General features: G+C 58.9%; 1 protein-coding gene and 1 long non-coding RNA gene across 2 annotated transcripts in view; one reads left to right on the top strand and one right to left on the bottom strand.

Annotated features, from left to right (window-relative positions):
• Positions 1–4,935: 4,935 nt before the first annotated feature.
• LOC132390567 (NACHT, LRR and PYD domains-containing protein 3-like) overlaps positions 4,936–20,177 on the bottom strand; it is a 31,438-nt gene continuing 16,196 nt past the window's right edge. Inside the window, exons 4-7 of the mRNA XM_059963175.1 lie at positions 7,795–7,881; positions 7,469–7,639; positions 7,146–7,313; positions 4,936–6,981 (exon numbers count right to left, since the gene is read on the bottom strand). Coding sequence (XP_059819158.1) covers positions 6,894–6,981; positions 7,146–7,313; positions 7,469–7,639; positions 7,795–7,881 — 514 coding nt within the window. The 3' untranslated portion in view covers positions 4,936–6,893. The remainder of the gene's footprint in view (positions 6,982–7,145; positions 7,314–7,468; positions 7,640–7,794; positions 7,882–20,177) is intronic.
• Positions 7,881–20,177, top strand: part of LOC132390568 (uncharacterized) — a 40,469-nt gene continuing 28,172 nt past the window's right edge. The window contains exon 1 of the long non-coding RNA XR_009510941.1: positions 7,881–8,242. This is a non-coding gene — a long non-coding RNA (uncharacterized LOC132390568). The remainder of the gene's footprint in view (positions 8,243–20,177) is intronic.

Below are 20,177 nucleotides of genomic sequence, written 5' to 3'. Positions count from 1 at the left end.
GCTGAGCGAGCCTGAGGCGACCCAGGGGGCTACAGGGGTATTTCCCCGGTGGCTAGGCTCTCCCCTAGAACAAGGCTGTAATCGACCCCCAGGACATCCCAAAAAGCCTGATAAAACTCTACACTCAGACCATCTAAGCCAGGGGATTTACTCCTCCGGAGTTGCCGAAGGGCAGTAGGCAGCTACTCCCCAGTCAGGGAAGCGTCCAGACGCGCTGCGTCATCAGGGCTGACCTTCGGCAAATCTTCCCAGACCTCACTGCACGCCCCCGCATTTGACGGATCCGGTGAGAATAAGGACCGATGGAAGGTGCGGACTTCTTCGATAATTTCGTCAGGATCCGTGATGGAGGAGCCATCAGCAGCCAATAGCTCCACCAGCTGCTTTTGAACTCCCCGCCACTTCTCCAACGAGTAGAAGAAGGATGAACCGCGGTCCAAATCTTGCAGCATTTGGACCCGCGACCTCACATACGCTCCTCGGGACTGCTGAAGCTGCAGATTCTTTAGTGCGTCCTTCTTCTCCTGGTATTCCTGCCACGTTTGATGGTCTCCACTGGTCGAACCAAGACGGGACTCTAGGTCAAGCAACACTCTCTCGAGCCGCTCAATCTGAGAGCCCCGCCTCTTTGTCGACCCTCTAGTGTACTCCCGACATAAAATCCGGATGTGGGCCTTGCCCACATCCCACCACAGCCGTAGGGAGCCAAACTCACTCCGTCTCTCTCTCCAGGCGGCCCAGAACGCTCGGAATGAATCCCGGAATCGGCTGTCCTCCAGCAGCCGGTTGTTAAAGTGCCAATACCCGGATCCCACCCGAGGGTGCAGAGGAGTAAATTCCATCCACACAAGGTGATGATCCGAGCACGACACCGGCCGCATGGAGGACGCCGACACACGGGAGCCATAAGCCCGAGAGATATACAGGCGGTCTATCCGGGAACCCCCCTCTCTCGATCTTCTGGAGAAGGCGCTAGAGTCAGGGTGAAGATTCCGCCAGCTGTCCACCAAATCAAAGGAGCCGACTAGCTCCTTTTACTTTTTCGCCGATGCTGGGTTGCGTTGGAGGCCCGAGCGGTCCTCCACCTCGAGGGTACAGTTGAAGTCTCCCCCGAGGACGACGCAGTCCCCCGGATCGATGGAACTCAGCAAGGTGGACAGCTGACAGAATAGGCGCGTCTGCATCACCCCGCGCCTCGGAGCATACACATTGATAAAATGCAGCGGTACACCATCGAGGCGCACAGCCAGGTGGAGCAGACGGCCGGACACAACATCTTGGGCTCCTACCATTTCTGGCCGAAAGGTTGGGGCCAACAGGGTCGCCGCCCCGCTAGCGTTGGAGCTAAGGTGTCTCATGTAGACCCCGCCCTGCCACTCCAAGAGCCAAGCTGACTCGTCCCCCAGGGTGGTATGGGTTTCCTGCAGGAAACTCACCGCGTATCTCCCGTCCCTGAGGACTGAGAGATTGTTATACCTGCGGAGAGAGCCCCTGCTGCCGTTTACATTGAGACTAGCTATGGTAAGCTTCATGTCGGGAGCACACTAGGCCTCAGCACCAGTCCCCTTCCCACTGAGAGCGATGGCGCCCTCAGCCGCACTGTCCCGATGAAAACCGAGAATATCCTTTGCTTTCCGGGCCCGACTGCTACCATCGCTACCCTGTGACCCACCATCTCCCGAAGGAGCGAGGCTGCTTTTCATCCTGATGTCCCGCACCAGGTCATCCAGGAAGGATTTCAGCTGCCGCCTGTCATTCCCTGGCACAGAATTCCTGTTCCCCTTCCCCTTCCGTCTGAGGATAACCCTCAGGGACTTCACCAGCCTCGGCATGCTAGGCCAGCGAAGCGAGGCTAGTTTAGGCCGATGCTTTGCACCAACGGAGGAGTGAATAAACTCTCTGATCTCCTCCACAGGTATCAATGGGGATTTCCCTGGAGGGGTGAGGATGTCCATTGTCTCGCTATCAAATGAATCCCCTTCCAACCCCTCACTGCAGACAGATCCTCAGGTGGTGTATAATGTGGCTGCCCCTGTAACCCACACTGCACAACGGGTACCTCCCTCATACCTTCCCGCTCCACCGTCGTATCAGTCTTATCCACAGTTGCGACGATGGAGGGAAAATCCCCTGGGACTCCCTGCAGGCCATTAGTTGATGGGGTCGGCATGCAGGTTACATCACCCTCCCCAGGAGACAGGCATGAAGGGGACCCCAGCAGCTCTGGCCCAATGGATTCACCGGCAGCCTAATGCTGACTGTGAGAGAGCCTGGTCTCCTCTCCGCTTGTACTATTTGATACATTTCCCTCCAGGGAGGCTCTTACTGCTAAGTCCTGGGTGGAGGGCTCCAGGTCTGTTTTAGTTGTGCAAACAGACCCAGCACTAGCTTCCTGCACAACCACATCACCCACCCCAGGACAGGTGGCCACATCTGGGGATTCAGGGTTAGATATAACCACCCGGATTCCCACCCCTTTCTGGGACTCCCCCGCATCTACATTATCTGTCCTCTTGGGGGAACATTCCCTTCTCCTCTTCAAGCCGGAGGAGCACACAGGTGCGGGATTCACCGATGGAGCGTTACTCTCCGCTTCCATCACCCCGAGCCTCCCTCTCCACTTCAGGGCAAATGGGCGTGAGCTCTGCGGTCTCGGGGACTGACTTCTTCATGTGTTTGGATTTCTTCATAACTTTCCTTCCCCGCACAGACTCCACCCCGTCCCTCACCCGAACCTCCCCGCACGTAGCCTCAGGAACACTCGCCTGAACCACAGGGGTAGGAGCAGAGACTGGAACAGAGGTAGGAACAGGGACAGGAGTAGAGACAGGGTCAGGGATAGGACCAGAGACTGGAACAGATGTAGGAACAGGGACAGGAGTAGAGACAGGGTCAAGGATAGGACCAGAGACTGGAACAGACGTAGGAACAGGGACAGGTTTAGAGACAGGGTCAGGGGCAGGAGCAGGGGCCGGATCAGGTGTAGGAACAAGAATGGGATCGGGGCAGAGGTAGCTGGGGCACTAGTTCCCGAAGTGGACTCCTTGGGTTTTCGGGTGCTTGGACAGTCCCTCTGAAAGTGCCCCACCTCCCCGCACGCAAGGCACCGTGGGCGCTCAGAGCTCCAATACACCTGATAATCTACCCCCCCGTGCCGGACAGTGAACCGGCCCTCAACTTCATCCTCCCGTTCCAGTTTCATGAATACCTGTCGCCGGAAAGAGATTACGGTCCGGAGGGAGCGTCTCCTGAGTTTGTGCCTGATGGCAGTTATTTCTGATCGTACTTGCCCCAAGCGTGTTAGTGCGGGAAGCAGGTCCTCGTTGGGGATGAAAGGTTTTTGTGACCGAGGACGATGCGTTGTGTGGGAGCTGTCACAAGCTCCATCTGTGAAAAGATGTTCTCCACCGTGATCCCCCTACTGAGGGCCCGATGCACCAACTCATCATTCCTCAGGTAAAACACCGCCTTCATGAACTCTTTCTCAGGGGCCAAAACACCATCTCTCCCCAACAAGTCCTCCACAGCCTCCGCGCACTTTTCCAGGGCAGTTCCAGTTCGCAAAATACATTGCACCCCGCGTTCAACTTTCACCGCCCGAAACAGGGCGTTGTCCGAGGCCGGAGAGGCAGCCGCCTTTGCATAACTCCCCGCAGGCCTGCGACTCCCTGTAGACTGGTCCGGCATGTTACTTGTGTGTCCGAACCGAGAATGATACGGTGGTGCTGGTTATAAAGTCTCGGAGTGAGTTGAGTAACTGGCGGGAAAAGTTTGTACTCGACGGTACCTTGCTGGCCCAATGCCAGAAATTCCAACGCCAGGAAAGGCTCCGTTAGTCCTGTAGAAACTTCCAGGCCGTGAGAGGTCGAGACGTCCCAAACGACGGTTCGGCTCCAACACCGAACGAGAATCCTGACGATAGAGATGGAAGGAGGTCGCCCCGATGTCAGTGGGGACAAATAACGTCGTTTGCCTCCGGTTTTGGGAGCGAAACTGCTTCACGGCGAGTTGCCAGCCGCCACAGCAGAGTGCTACGCAGTTCGAAGCCGTCAACGAACCCGGTCCAAACTGGCAGAAAAACTCCAAACGAAGCTTCCACTCTAAACCAGCCGCTCACGTAGAAGTTCAAGGGACGTTGGAAACCAATTTCCAAGCAAATCAAGACCTTCATAAAGTAGTTTTTCCCCGATTTCTCCCAGCGCAATCAGAACAGCTCCACTCTGTATCTGACCCCGGGAGAGTGTGATGGGACAGTGTGGAGGGAGATTCACTCTGTGTCTGACCCCGGGAGTGTGTGATGGGACTGTGTGGAGGGAGATTCACTCTGTGTCTGACCCCGGGAGTGTGTGATGGGACGGTGTGGAGGGAGATTCACTCTGTGTCCGACCCCGGGAGTGTGTGATGGGACGGTGTGGAGGGAGATTCACTCTGTGTCTGACCCCGGGTGTGTGTGATGGGATGGTGTGGAGGGAGATTCACTCTGTGTCTGACCCCGGGAGTGTGTGATGGGACGGTGCGGAGGGAGATTCACTCTGTGTCTGACGCCGGGAGTGTGTGATGGGACGGTGTGGAGGGAGATTCACTCTGTGTCTGACCCCGGGAGTGTGTGATGGGACGGTGTGGAGGGAGGTTCACTCTGTTCTGACACCGGGTGTGTGTGATGGGACGGTGTGGAGGGAGATTCACTCTGTGTCTGACACCGGGTGTGTGTGATGGGACGGTGTGGAGGGAGATTCACTCTGTGTCTGACACCGGGGGACAGGCGGGGGTCAATTTGCCAGAAATGGGCTTTGGTGGAGATGCTTGTCCAACCTCCCTCAGCCTGGAGCTGAGACGCTACTGTGTCAGTGTGAGGAGCTCCGACCCACTGTTGCAGTGCACAGGGTGTGGAGTGCAACAGAAACCTCAAATAAAACTCGAGTCCGACACAAGACAGGAAGATACAGTGGTTTATTGATTTTTTATGAGATATATCAATGAAACAATGTGTGAGCTGCTAACGTGCGGTAATAAATATTCTGCTGACAGTCACACACAATTAACTGACCGGCGACAAGGGGTGACCGGTTGAATAATAACCAGTCCCGTTGCTCACCGTCACTCTGCATCGGGGAACTGATTATAAAATTATAAAACTGATTATAAAATCACATTTCAGGGCCGTGTCCGGGATCGCTGCAGATCCAGGGTCACTGCCGAGGGATTTGTCCATTTAACATCATTATATCGGCCAGGCTGCCGAATGCTCCGTCCTCAGCAAAGGGGGCAAAAGGATTCTCTCCCGGGACCATCCCCCCCAACCCGGGACACCGGTGTCCCAGACTGAGCCCCGGACCCCGGGCTCTTCCTGTCCGGGTAATTCCCCGGGGTGCCACGTGGGGAGTCTCCAACACGCACTTCCGGCGGAAGCTGCCCCGCCGGACAACAGGCGGAAACACGTCACTGCGGGACCGCTGCGAGCGACGCACACAGCGCGAGGCCCGAGCCGGTTCCGTTAAAACCGTTGGGAATCAGCCCCGGCGCGCGGCCGTTAAAGGTAAGGGCGGGAGTTAAAGGGGAGGGCGGGGAGTCGGCCAAATGTCCCCACCCCGCGGGCGGGGATGTTCACACATTCAGATCCACCATCAGTCCGGGTCTGGGTTCCAGGTAAGATAAAGGTTAAAGGCTAAATGTTCACAGATCCACCATCAGTCCGGGTCTGGGTTCTTGTAGAGATCTCAGTTCCTTCCTCCCCAGTCTCACTGAACCGATTCACCACATTCAGATGTTCACAGATCCACTCTCAGTCCGGGTCTGGGTTCCTGTAGAGATCTCAGTTCCTTCCCCCCGGTCTCACTGAACCGATTCCCCACATTCAGATGTTCACAGATCCACTCTCAGTCCGGGTCTGGGTTCCTGTAGAGATCTCAGTTCCTTCCCCCCGGTCTCACTGAACCGATTCACCACATTCAGATGTTCACAGATCCACCATCAGTCCGGGTCTGGGTTCCTGTAGAGATCTCAGTTCCTTCATCCCGGTCTCACTGAACCGATTCCCCACATTCAGATGTTCACAGATCCACTCTCAGTCCGGGTCTGGGTTCCTGTAGAGATCTCAGTTCCTTCATCCCGGTCTCACTGAACCGATTCACCACATTCAGATGTTCACAGATCCACCATCAGTCCGGGTCTGGGTTCCTGTAGAGATCTCAGTTCCTTCATCCCGGTCTCACTGAACCGATTCACCACATTCAGATGTTCACAGATCCACTCTCAGTCCGGGTCTGGGTTCCTGTAGAGATCTCAGTTCCTTCATCCCGGTCTCACTGAACCGATTCTCCACATTCAGATCTTCAGATCCACCATCAGTCCGGGTCTGGGTTCCTGTAGAGATCTCAGTTCCTTCCCCCCGGTCTCACTGAACCGATTCACCACATTCAGATGTTCACATATCCACTCTCAGTTCGGGTCTGGGTTCCTGTAGAGATCTCAGTTCCTTCATCCCGGTCTCACTGAACCGATTCCCCACATTCAGATGTTCACAGATCCACCATCAGTCCGGGTCTGGGTCCCTGTAGAGATCTCAGTTCCTTCATCCCGGTCTCACTGAACCGATTCCCCACATTCAGATGTTCACAGATCCACCATCAGTCCGGGTCTGGGTTCCTGTAGAGATCTCAGTTCCTTCATCCCGGTCTCACTGAACCGATTCACCACATTCAGATGTTCACAGATCCACTCTCAGTCCGGGTCTGGGTTCCTGTAGAGATCTCAGTTCCTTCTCCCCGGTCTCACTGAACCGATTCACCACATTCAGATGTTCACAGATCCACTCTCAGTTCGGGTCTGGGTTCCTGTAGAGATCTCAGTTCCTTCCCCCGGTCTCACTGAACCGATTCACCACATTCAGATGTTCACAGATCCACTCTCAGTTCGGGTCTGGGTTCCTGTAGAGATCTCAGTTCCTTCCTCCCGGTCTCACTGAACCGATTCCACCCCAGCCTGAAACAGATGGGAGAATAAAGATGGAATAAACAGATCACACAACAGTGTCAGTAACAGGGGACCGGGGTTAATGTTTCAACAACACACACAGACAAATATCACCAGAAAACCCGCGGATCTGCTGATATTTTATCACATTGAACATTAACACAAACACTCACCGGATCAGCTCCAGACTCGGGAGGGTCAGTATGAGGCGGCGGAGAGCGGGGACAGATCGGTCTGTCAGAGAGTTGTATCCCAGGTCCAGCCCCGTCACTGAAGTGTTTGTACTGAGAGTGGAGACGAGATCCTCGGCACCAGAATCTGTGAGACCGACATCGTACAGCCTGGAGATGAGAGAGAGTGAGGGTGAAGGACACAGAGAGACAGGAGACGGTACAAATCCCCAGTGTTTATCAGTAACACAATTACTGATCACATTAATGTTCAGTGTCAGACACCCAGTGACTGTAAACACAATCTCCCACAGTCTGGTACTTACTCCAGTGTCTGTATTTTACACTCCGGGTTCCTCAGAGCCGCAGACACCAGTTTCACTCCTGAATCCCCCAGTTCATTACCACTCAGGTTCAGCACCGTCAGTGATGGGTTTGTACTGAGAGCGGAGACGAGATCCTCGGCACCAGAATCTGTGAGACCGACATCCCCCAGCCTGGAGATGAGAGAGAGTGAGGGTGAAGGACAGAGAGAGACAGAAGACGGTACAAATCCCCAGTGTTTATCAGTAACACAATTACTGATCACATTAATGTTCAGTGTCAGACACCCAGTGACTGTAAACACAATCTCCCACAGTCTGGTACTTACCCCAGTCTCTGTATTTTACACTCCGGGTTCCTCAGAGCCGCAGACACCAGTTTCACTCCTGAATCCCCCAGTTCATTATTGTTCAGTCTAAACACAAACAGACAAATTGATGAACATTGTGATTAAAATCGTCCGTCTGAGGGCATTTCTCTCACCCGGATATTTCAGGAAACATTAAACCCTTCAGTAATTCACTGATCGTAGATCCCATCACTGTCAATGTCCCTCACTGCCCAGCTCCAATGAATTCACCGAATGTCAGTAATTTCGTCTGTCGGTGTGACCCTGTAAACTCCACATATTCTCTCTCATTCCCTAATGGATAGAAAAGTGTTCCTGATGTGAGACAGTCGGAAAGGGCAGGTGTGAAGGGGAGAAGTCAAACAGTGAGGAAGATTTGAGAATCGGGAAATGTCGATGGGAGATGGAGGAAGAGACATCACCTAAGGTAAAGGATGGAAAGACACAGAAGGAAGCGGATGTGGAAGAAAGATCCCAGTAGAGGAGGGAATGAGGAAGAGAAATCCCACAGGAGGAAGGGGGATGAGGAAGAGAAATCCTACAGGAGGAAGGGGGATGGGGGAGGGGGATCCCACAGGAGGAAGGGGGACAGCGGAGGCAGATCCCACAGGGGGAATGGGGACGGGGGAGAGGGATCCCACAGGGGGAAGGGGGACGGGGGAGAGGGATCCCACAGGGGGACGGGGGAGAGGGATCCAACAGGAGGAAGGGGGAGAGGGATCCAACAGTAGGAAGGGGGACGGGGGAGGGGGATCCCACAGGGGAAGGGGGACGGGGGAGGGGGATCCCACAGGGGAAGGGGGACGGGGGAAGGGGATCCCACAGGGGGACGGGGGAGAGGGATCCCACAGGGGGACGGGGGAGAGGGATCCAACAGGAGGAAGGGGGACGGGGGAGGGGGATCCCACAGGAGGAAGGTGGACGGGGGAGGGGGATCCCACAGGAGGAAGGGGGACGGGGGAGGGGGATCCCACAGGAGAAAGGGGGACGGGGGAGGGGAGACACCACAGGAGGAAGGGGGACGGGGGAGGGGAGATCCCACAGGGGGGAAGGGGGACGGGGGAGGGGAGATCCCACAGGAGGAAGGGAGACGGGGCAGGGGTATCCCACAGGAGGAAGGGGGACGGGTAAGAGAGATCTCTTAGGAGAAAGCGGGATAGGGGAGAGAGATCCCACAGGAGGAAGGTGGACGGGGGAGGAAGATCCCACAGGGGGGAAGGGGGACACGGGGGTCAGAACCCACAGGAGGAAGGGGGACGGGGGAGGGGAAATACCACAGGAGGAAGGGGGACGGGGGAGGGGAGATACCACAGGAGGAAGGGGGACGGGGGAGGGGGATCCCACAGGATGATGGGGGACGGTGGAGGGGAGATACCACAGGAGGAAGGGGGACGGGGGAGGGGAGATACCACAGGAGGAAGGGGGCCGGGGCAGAGAGATCCCACAGGAGGAAGGGGGACGGGGGAGGGAGATACCACAGGAGGAAGGGGGATTGGGGAGGGAGATCCCACAGGAGGAATGGGGACGGGGGAGGGAGATCCCACAGGAGGAATGGGGATGGGGGAGGGAGATACCACAGGAGGAAGGGGGACGGGGCAGAGAGATCCCACAGGTGGAAGGGGGACGGGGGAGGGAGATACCACAGGAGGAAGGGGGACGGGGGAGGGAGATCCCACAGGAGGAAGGGGGACGGAGCAGAGAGATCCCACAGGAGGAAGGGGGACGGGGGAGGGGAGATATCACATGAGGAAGGTGGACGGGGCAGAGAGATCCCACAGGAGGAAGGTGGACGGGGGATGGAGATCCCACAGGAGGAAGGGGGACAGGGGTGGGAGATCCCACAGGGGGAATGGAGACGGGGGAGAGGGATCCCACAGGAGGAAGGGGGACGGGGGAGGGGAGATACCACAGGAGGAAGGGGGCCGGGGCAGAGAGATCCCACAGGAGGAATGGGGACGGGGGAGGGAGATCCCACAGGAGGAATGGGGATGGGGGAGGGAGATACCACAGGAGGAAGGGGGACGGGGCAGAGAGATCCCACAGGAGGAAGGGGGACGGGGGAGGGAGATACCACAGGAGGAAGGGGGACGGGGGAGGGAGATCCCACAGGAGGAAGGGGGACGGAGCAGAGAGATCCCACAGGAGGAAGGGGGATGGGGGAGGGGAGATACCACATGAGGAAGGTGGACGGGGCAGAGAGATCCCACAGGAGGAAGGTGGACGGGGGATGGAGATCCCACAGGAGGAAGGGGGACAGGGGTGGGAGATCCCACAGGGGGAATGGGGACGGGGGAGAGGGATCCCACAGGGGGAAGGGGGACGGGGGAGAGGGATCCCACAGGGGGACGGGGGAGAGGGATCCAACAGGAGGAAGGGGGAGAGGGATCCAACAGTAGGAAGGGGGACGGGGGAGGGGGATCCCACAGGGGAAGGTGGACGGGGGAAGGGGATCCCACAGGGGGACGGGGGAGAGGGATCCCACAGGGGGACGGGGGAGAGGGATCCAACAGGAGGAAGGGGGACGGGGGAGGGGGATCCCACAGGAGGAAGGTGGACGGGGGAGGGGGATCCCACAGGAGGAAGGGGGACGGGGGAGGGGGATCCCACAGGAGAAAGGGGGACGGGGGAGGGGAGACACCACAGGAGGAAGGGGGACGGGGGAGGGGAGATCCCACAGGGGGGAAGGGGGACGGGGGAGGGGAGATCCCACAGGAGGAAGGGAGACGGGGCAGGGGTATCCCACAGGAGGAAGGGGGACGGGTAAGAGAGATCTCTTAGGAGAAAGCGGGATAGGGGAGAGAGATCCCACAGGAGGAAGGTGGACGGGGGAGGAAGATCCCACAGGGGGGAAGGGGGACACGGGGGTCAGAACCCACAGGAGGAAGGGGGACGGGGGAGGGGAAATACCACAGGAGGAAGGGGGTCGGGGGAGGGGAGATACCACAGGATGAAGGGGGACGGGGGAGGGGGATCCCACAGGATGATGGGGGACGGTGGAGGGGAGATACCACAGGAGGAAGGGGGACGGGGCAGAGAGATCCCACAGGAGGAAGGGGGACGGGAGAGGGGAGATACCACAGGAGGAAGGGGGCCGGGGCAGAGAGATCCCACAGGAGGAAGGGGGACGGGGGAGGGAGATACCACAGGAGGACAGGGGATTGGGGAGGGAGATCCCACAGGAGGAATGGGGACGGGGGGAGGGAGATCCCACAGGAGGAATGGGGATGGGGGAGGGAGATACCACAGGAGGAAGGGGGACGGGGCAGAGAGATCCCACAGGAGGAAGGGGGACGGGGGAGGGAGATACCACAGGAGGAAGGGGGACGGGGGAGGGAGATCCCACAGGAGGAAGGGGGACGGGGGAGGGAGATCCCACAGGAGGAAGGGGGACGGAGCAGAGAGATCCCACAGGAGGAAGGGGGACGGGGGTGGGGAGATACCACATGAGGAAGGTGGACGGGGCAGAGAGATCCCACAGGAGGAAGGTGGACGGGGGATGGAGATCCCACAGGAGGAAGGGGGACAGGGGTGGGAGATCCCACAGGAGGAAGGGGGACGGGGGAGGGAGATCCCACAGGAGGAAGGGGGATGGGGGAGGTAGATCCCACAGGAGGAAGGGGGATGGGGGAGGGAGATACCGCAGGAGGAAGGGGGACGGGGCAGAGAGATCCCACAGGAGGAAGGGGGACGGGGGAGGGGAGATACCACAGGAGAAAGGGGGACGGGGGAGGGAGATACCACCGGAGGAAGGGGGACACGGGGGTCAGATCCCACAGGGGGATGCGGGACGGTGGAGAGGGATCCCAGTGGGGGGGATGGGGAGGCGGGAGGGAGATCCCACAGGGGGGAAGGGGGAGGTGGGGGGGGAGAACCCAGAGGGGGAAGTGGGACGTGGGAGCAAGATCCCACAGGGGGAAGGGGGCAGTACAGATGGATTCCACAGGGGTGATTGGGGACAGGGATCACAAAATGGGAAAGGGGAAAGGGGGAAGGATATCCCACGGGGGGAATGTGGACGGGGGAGGGGGATCCCACAGGGGTGAAGGGTGACGGGGCAGAGAGATCCCACAGGAGGAAGGGGGGATGTGGCAGAGAGATCCCAGAGGAGGAAGGGGGACGGGGGAGAGGGATCCCACAGGGGGAAGGGGGATGGGGGTGAGGGATCCCACAGGGCGTAAAGTGGACGGGGGACGGAGAGTACGCAGGTGGGAAGGGGGAGAGAGATCCCACAGGAGGAAGGGGGACGAGCGAGAGAGATCCCACAGGGGGGAAGGTGGACGGGGGAGGGGGATCATACAGGGGTGAAGTTGATCGGGGGAGGGGGATCCCACAGGTAGATAGGGGAATGGCGCAGAGAGATCCCACAGGAGGAACGGGGACGTGGGAGGGAGGTCCCACAGGAGGAAGGGGGACACGGGAGTCAGATCCCACACGGTGAATGGGGACGGTGGAGAGGGATCCCTCAGGGGGGAAGTGGGAGGCGGGAGGGAGTACCCACAGGGGGGAAGGGGGATGGGGGAGGCAAGATCCCACAAGGGGAAGGTGGTCTTTGGTAGGGAGATCCTACAGGAGGGAAGGGGGACGGGGGAGAGGGATCCCACAGGGGGGAAGAGGGACGGGGGAGGGGGATCCCACAGGGGGCTAGGTGGATGGGGGAGAGGGATCCCACAGGGGGGAAGGGGGAGGCGGGAGGGAGAACCCACAGCGAGGAAGATGGACGGGGGAGCAGGATCCCACAGGGGAAAGGGGGACGGTGGAGAGGGATTCCACAGGGGTGAAGAGGGACACGGGAGGGAGATCCCACAGGGGGGAAGGGGGACGGGGATCCCAAAATGGGGAAGGGGGAAGGGGGGGATCCCACAGGGGGGAAGGTGGACGGGGGAGGGGGATCCCACAAGGGGGACGGGGCAGAGACATCCCACAGGTGGTTGGGGGATGGGGACGAGAGATCCCACAGGAGAAAGGGAGACGGGGCAGAGAGATCCCACAGGATGTTGGGGGACGGGGACGATAGATCCCACAGGAGAATGAGGGACGGGGAAGAGAGATCCCACGGTAGGAAGGGGAATGTGGCAGAGAGATATCATAGGAGGAAGGGGGACAGGGGAGTCAGATCCCACAGGGGGAAGGGGGACGAGGGAGAGGGATCCCACAGGGGGGAAGGTGGACGGGGGAGGGTGATCCCACGGGGGGAAGGTGGACGGGGGAGGGGGATCCCTCAGGGGGGAAGGGGGACGAGGGAGGTTGGTCCCACAGACGGCGCCGAGTGATCCCACAGGAGGGAAGGGGGACTTTGGTACGGAGATCCCACAGGAGGGAAGGGGGACGGTGGAGAGGGATTCCACAGGGGTGATTGGGGACGGGGATCACAAAATGGGAAAGGGGGAAGGATATCTCACGGGGGGAAGGGTGACGGGGCAGAGAGATCCCACAGGAGGAAGGGGGATGGGGGAGAGCGATCCCACAGGGGGAAGGGGTATGGGGGAGAGTGATCCCACAGGAGGTAAGGTGGACGGGGGACGGACAGTACGCAGTTAGGAAGGGGGAGAGAGATCCCACAGGATGAAGGGGGACGAGGGAGAGAGATCCCACAGGGGGGAAGGAGGACGGGAATCCCAAAATGGGGAAGGGGCAAAGGGAGGGGAATCCCACAGGGGGGAAGGTGACGGGGCAGAGAGATCCCACAGGAGGATGGGTGACGGGGCAGAGAGATCCCAGAGGAGGAAGGGGGACGGGGGAGAGAGAGATCCCACAGGGGGGAAGGTGGACGGGGGAGGGGGATCCCTCGGGGGGAAGGGGGACGAGGGAGGTTGGTCCCACAGACGGCGCCGAGGATCCCAGAGGAGGAAGGGGGGATGGGGGGAGGAAGATTTCACAGTCGGACGGGGGACGGGGGATTGGAGATCCCACAGGAGGAAGGGGGACACGGGAGTCAGATCCCACACGGGGATGGGGATGGGGGAGAGGGATCCCACAGGGGGGAAGGGGGAGGCGGGAGGGAGAACCCACAGCGAGGAAGAGGGACGGGGGAGGGAGATCCACAGGAGGAAGGGGGACGGGGGAGGGAGATCCCACAGGAGGAAGAGGGACGTGGGAGGGAGATCCCACAGGAGGAAGGGGGACACGGGAGGACGATCCCACAGGAGGAAGTGGGCCACTGGAGTCAGATCCCACACGGGGATGGGGATGGGGGAGAGGGATCCCACAGGAGGAAGGGGGACGGGGGAGGAAGATCTCACAGTCTGAAAGGGGACGGTGGAGGGAGATCCCACAGGAGGAAGGGGGACATGGGAGGGCGATCCCACAGGAGGAAGGGGGACAGGGGAGTCAGATCCCACAGGGGGAAGGGGGACGAGGGAGAGGGATCCCACAGGGTGGAAGGTGGACGGGGGAGGGTGATCCCACGGGGGGAAGGTGGACGGGGGAGAGGGATCCCTCATAGGGTAAGGGGGACGAGGGAGGTTGGTCCCACAGACGGCGCCGAGGGATCCCACAGGAGGAAGGGGGATGGGGGAGGAAGATCTCACAGGGTGAAGGGGGACGGTGGAGAGGGATTCCAGAGGGGTGAAGGGGGACACAGGAGGGAGATCCCACAGGGGGGAATGGGGAGGCGGGAGGGAGAACCCACAGCAAGGAAGAGGGACGGGGGAGCAGGATCCCACAGGGGGAAGGGGGACGGTGGAGAGGGATTCCAGAGGGGTGAAGGGGGACACAGGAGGGAGATCCCACAGGGGGGGAATGGGGAGGCGGGAGGGAGAACCCAGAGGGGGGAAGTGGGACGGGGGAGCAAGATCCCACAGGGGGAAGGGGTACAGTAGAGATGGATTCCACAGGGGTGATTGGGGACGGGGATCCCAAAATGGGGAAGGTTGAAGGGGGGGGGATCCCACAAGGGGGAAGGTGGACGGGGGAGAGGGATCCCACACGGGGAAGGGGGACGGGGGCAGAGACATCCCACAGGTGGTTGGGGGAAGGGGACGATAGATCCCACAGGAGAATGGGGGACGGGGAAGAGAGATCCCACGGTAGGAAGAGGGATGTGGCAGAGAGATATCATAGGAGGAAGCGGGATAGGGGAGTCAGATCCCACAGGGGGGAAGGGGGACGGGGGAGAGGGATCCCACAGGGGGGAAGGTAGACGGGGAACGGAGAGCCTGTAGGTGGGAAGGGGGAGAGAGATCCCACAGGAGGAAGGGGGGACAGGGGAGTCAGATCCCACAGGGGGAAGGGGGACGAGGGAGAGGGATCCCACAGGGTGGAAGGTGGACGGGGGGAGGGTGATCCCACGGGGGGAAGGTGGACGGGGGAGAGGGATCCCTCAGGGGGTAAGGGGGACGAGGGAGGTTGGTCCCACAGACGGCGCTGAGGGATCCCACAGGAGGAAGGGGGATGGGGGAGGAAGATCTCACAGGGTGAAGGGGGACGGTGGAGAGGGATTCCAGAGGGGTGAAGGGGGACACAGGAGGGAGATCCCACAGGGGGGAATGGGGAGGCGGGAGGGAGAACCCACAGCAAGGAAGAGGGACGGGGGAGCAGGATCCCACAGGGGGAAGGGGGACGGTGGAGAGGGATTCCAGAGGGGTGAAGGGGGACACAGGAGGGAGATCCCACAGGGGGGAATGGGGAGGCGGGAGGGAGAACCCAGAGGGGGGAAGTGGGACGGGGGAGCAAGATCCCACAGGGGGAAGGGGTACAGTAGAGATGGATTCCACAGGGGTGATTGGGGACGGGGATCACAAAAGGGGAAAGGGGGAAGGATATCTCACGGGGGGAAGGTGGATGGGGGAGGGGGATCCCACAGGGGGGAAGGATGACGGGGCAGAGAGAACCCACAGGAGGAAGGGGGACGGGGCAGAGAGATGCCACAGGAGAATGGGGGACGGGGAAGAGAGATTCCACGGTAGGAAGGGGGATCTGGCAGAGAGATCGCAGAGGAGGAAGGGGGATGGGGGAGAGGGATCCCACAGGGGGAAGGGGGATGGGGGAGAGTGATCCCACAGGGGGTAAGGTGGACGGGGGACGGAGAGTACGCAGTGAGGTAGGGGGAGAGAGATCCCACAGGAGGAAGGGGGACGAGGGAGAGAGATCCCACGGGGGGAAGGTGGACGGGTGAGGGGGATCCCACAGGTGGACGGGGGACGGGGCAGAGAGATCCCACAGGAGGAAGGGGGACGGGGGAGCGGAGATACCACAGGAGGAAGGGGGACGGGGGAGGGAGATCCCACAGGAGGAAGGGGGATGGGGAAGGGGGATCCCACAGGAGGAAGGGGGATGGGGGAGGGGAGATCCCACAGGAGGAAGGGGGACGGGGCAGAGAGATCCCACAGGAGGAACGGGGACATGGGAGGGAGATCCCACAGGAGGAAGGGGGACACGGGAATCAGATCCCACACGGTGAAGGGGGACGGTGGAGAGGGATCCCACAGGGGGGAAGTGGGAGGCGGGAGGGAGAACCCACATGGGGGAAGGGGGACGGGGGAGGCAAGATCCCACAATGGGAATGGGGACGGTGGAGAGGGATTCCACAAGGGTGAAGAGGGACACGGGAGGGGGATCCCACAGGGGGGAAGGGGGACGGGGCAGAGAGATCCCACAGGAGGATGGGGGACGGGGGAGGGAGATCCCACAGGAGGAAGGGGGATGTGGAAGAGAGATCCCACAGGTGGAAGGGAGATGGGGCAGAGAGATCCCACAGGTGGATGTGGGACGGGGATGAGAGATCCCACGGTCGGAATGGGAATGTGGCAGTGAGATCCCACAGGAGAGAAGGGGGAGGCAGGAGGGAGATCCCACAGGAGGAAGGGGGATGGGGTAGGAAGATCTCACAGTCGGAAGGGGGAGTCGGGAGAGGGATCCCACAGGGGGGAAGGTGGACGGGGGAGGGGGATCCCTCAGGGGGGAAGGGGGACGAGGGAGGTTGGTCCCACAGACGGCGCCGAGGGATCCCACAGCAGGAAGGGGGATGGGGGAGGAAGATCTCACAGGGTGAAGGGGGACGGTGGAGAGGGATTCCAGAGGGGTGAAGGGGGACACAGGAGGGAGATCCCACATGGGGGAATGGGGAGGCGGGAGGGAGATCTCACCGTCGGAAGGGGGACGGGGGATGGGGATCCCACAGGAGGAAGGGGGACGTGGGAGGGCGATCCCACAGGAGAAAGGGGGACACTGGAGTCAGATCCCACACAGGGATGGGGACAGGGGAGTCAGATCCCACAGGGGGAAGGGGGACGGGGGAGGGTGATCCCACGGGGGGAAGGTGGACGGGGGAGGGGATCCCTCAGGGGGGAAGGGGGATGGGGGAGGAAGATCTCACAGGATGAAGGGGGACGGTGGAGAGGGATTCCAGAGGGGTGAAGGGGGACACAGGAGGGAGATCCCACAGGGGGGAATGGGGAGGCGGGAGGGAGAACCCAGAGGGGGGAAGTGGGACGGGGGAGCAAGATCCCACAGGGGGTAAGGTGGACGGGGGACGGAGAGTACGCAGGTGGGATGTGGCAGAGAGATCCCAGAGGAGGAAGGGGGACGGGGGAGAGAGATCCCACAGGGGGGAAGGTGGACGGGGGAGGGGGATCCCTCGGGGGGAAGGGGGACGAGGGAGGTTGGTCCCACAGACGGCGCCGAGGGATCCCAGAGGAGGAAGGGGGATGGGGGAGGAAGATTTCACAGGAGGAAGGGGGATGGGGGGGAGAGGTCCCACAGGCGGAAGGGGGATGGCAGTGAGAGATCCCACAGGTGGAAAGGGGATGGGGGAGAGAGATCCCACAGGAGGATGGGGATGGGAAGGGAGTTCCCACAAGAGGAAAGGATGAGGGAGAGAGATCCCACAGGAGGAAGGGGGATGGGGGAGAGAGATCCCACAGGAGGAAGGAGCATGGGGAAGTGAGATCCGACAGGAAGAGGGGGCAAAGGAGCTGAGGACTCACAGGAGGAAGGGGTTAGGAAAGAGAGGTCCCTCGGAAGGAAGGGGGATCGGGAAGAGAGATCCCACTAGAGGAAGGGGGATTGGGAACAGAGGCCCAACAGCAGGAAGCGGGATGCGGAAGAGAGATACCTCAGGATGAATGTGTATGGAAAAGACAAATCCCACAGGAGGAAGGGGGATGCGGCAGAGAGATCCCACAGGAGGAAGGGGTTAGGAAAGAGAGATCTCTCGGAAGGAAGGGGGATCGGGAAGCGAGATCCCACTAGAGGCAGGGAGATTGGGAACAGAGGACCAACAGCAGGAAGCAGGATGCAGAAGAGAGATACCTCAGGATACCTCAGGAAAAGACAGATCCCAAAGGAGGAAGGGGGATTGGGGAGGGAGATCCCACAGGAGGAAGGGGGATGCTGAGGAGAGATCCAACAGCAGAAAGGGGGAGTGGAAACAGAGAGCCCAGAGAATGAATGGGGGATGGGAACGTGAGATCCCACAGGTGGTTTGCTACCCGTACCACGTGATGGTGAGGCTAGAAATAATGCAGCTAAATACGTGGCTGGGGGGATGGTACATGATGGAGGGGTTCATGTTTCTGGACAATTGGGCTTTTTCCAGGGGAGGTGAGACCAGTTCGAATTGGGCAGTTTGCACCTGAACTGGAGGGGAACTAACATCCTTATCGGTAGGCTAGCAAGTTCTGCTCTGGGGGTTTTAAACAAGGTTGCAGGGGGACGGGGCAGAGTTTTAGAGCAGATAGTGATGTGGAGGAGGATAATGGTCATGCGAGGACTGCCTGTTTCGACAGATATCAATGGTTTGTACGTGATAGAAATGTTCTCAGGTGCATCTATTTCAATGCAAGGAGTATTGTGTGTAAGGCAGATGAGTTTAGGGCGTGGATTGGCACATGGTGATCTCAACATTATTGCTATTAGTACGACTTGGTTTGCAAGAGGGGCAGGACTGGCAGCTTCATGTTCCGAGGTTATGTTGTTTCAGACGTGATAGAGGGGGAGGGATGAAAGGGGGAGGAGTGGCATTACTAGTCAGGGGAATCTCACAGCTGTGTGCAGACGGGACAGCCCGGAGGGCTCGTATACAGAGGCCGTATGGGTGGAGCTGAGGAACGGGAAAGCTGTGACCACACTAATAGGGTATTATTATATACGGCCCAATCGGAGGAGCAAGTCTGTTGAGAGTTAGCACACCAATGTAAGAAACAGAAATTTGTAATCGTAGGGGATTTTAACTTCCCACATATTGACCTGGACTCCCACTCTGTGAAAGGGTTAGATGGCGTGGAGTTTGTCAAATGTGTTCAGGAAAGTTTTCTAAATCAATATATTGAGGTACCAACAAGAGAGGGTGCAGTACCTGATCTATTAGGGAATCAGACAGGTCAGGTGACAAAAGTATGTGTCAGCGAAAATTTTGGGTCCAGTGACCATAATGTCATTAGTTTCAAGATAATTATGGATAAGGATAGGACTGGTACACCAGTTAAGGTTCTGAATTGGAGAAGGGCCAATTTGGTGGAAATGAGAGAGGATCTGGGAAGAGTGGATTGGGATAAGTTGTTTTCTGGCAATGATGTATTCAGTAAGTGGAGTTACTGAACTGCGCTTACATCCTGAGTTTGCATGTTCCTGCCAGGATTAAAGGCAAAGTTAACAGGGATAGGGAACCTTGTTTTTCAAGGGATATTGGTGATCTGGTTAAGTAGGTGTTTAGCAGGTACAGGCAACAAGGAACAAATGAGATACTTGAAGAGTATAGTGAATTTAAGGGAATACTAAAGAAGGAAATCAGGAAGGCAAAAAGAAGACATGAGGTTGTGTTGGCAGATAATGTGAAGGTAAACCCGAATGGTTTCTACAAGTATATTAAGAGTAAAAGGATAGTAAAGGACAAAATTGGTCCCCTAGAAGATCAGAGTGGTTGTCTATGTGTGGAGCATCACGAGATGGGGAAGATCTTAAACAGTCTTTTGCGTCAGTGTCTACTTAGAAAACTGGCATAGTGGATATGGAATTAAAGGAAACAAACAGTAGTGTCATGGAACGCGGCCAGTGAGTGAGTGGGCCAGTGAAGGAGTGGAAATATGAGGCTTTGACTTGAGAGATTCTGGCAGTTTTGGCAATTGGACTGTGCAAATCAAGACAACGAAGATTTGAATAGCTCAGACTCAGCAGAAAGCAGCTGATTGACCAAGCAGTTTGAAAAGCTCGAACAAATAAATAGAGGGGTAGCTCAAGCTGAGCGGCCCGTGGAAAGCGGCCAGTGAGTGAGTGGAGATTTGAGGCTTTGACAGGTCTTTACAATGCCTGCTGAGACGGTGATGTGCCTCTCCTGTGAGATGAGGCAGTCTTGGGGGAACTCCCCTCTTCTGCAGAGTCACATCTGCCAGAAGTGTAAGCGCTGGGCGATCTGGAAGACCGTGTGA

This window comes from Hypanus sabinus, unplaced genomic scaffold, assembly GCF_030144855.1.
Source record: "Hypanus sabinus isolate sHypSab1 unplaced genomic scaffold, sHypSab1.hap1 scaffold_954, whole genome shotgun sequence".
In the NCBI taxonomy this organism is placed as follows: Eukaryota; Metazoa; Chordata; class Chondrichthyes; order Myliobatiformes; family Dasyatidae; genus Hypanus; species Hypanus sabinus.
Note: the sequence above shows the minus strand (reverse complement) of the source record. Positions and strands in the feature narration are given on the sequence as shown.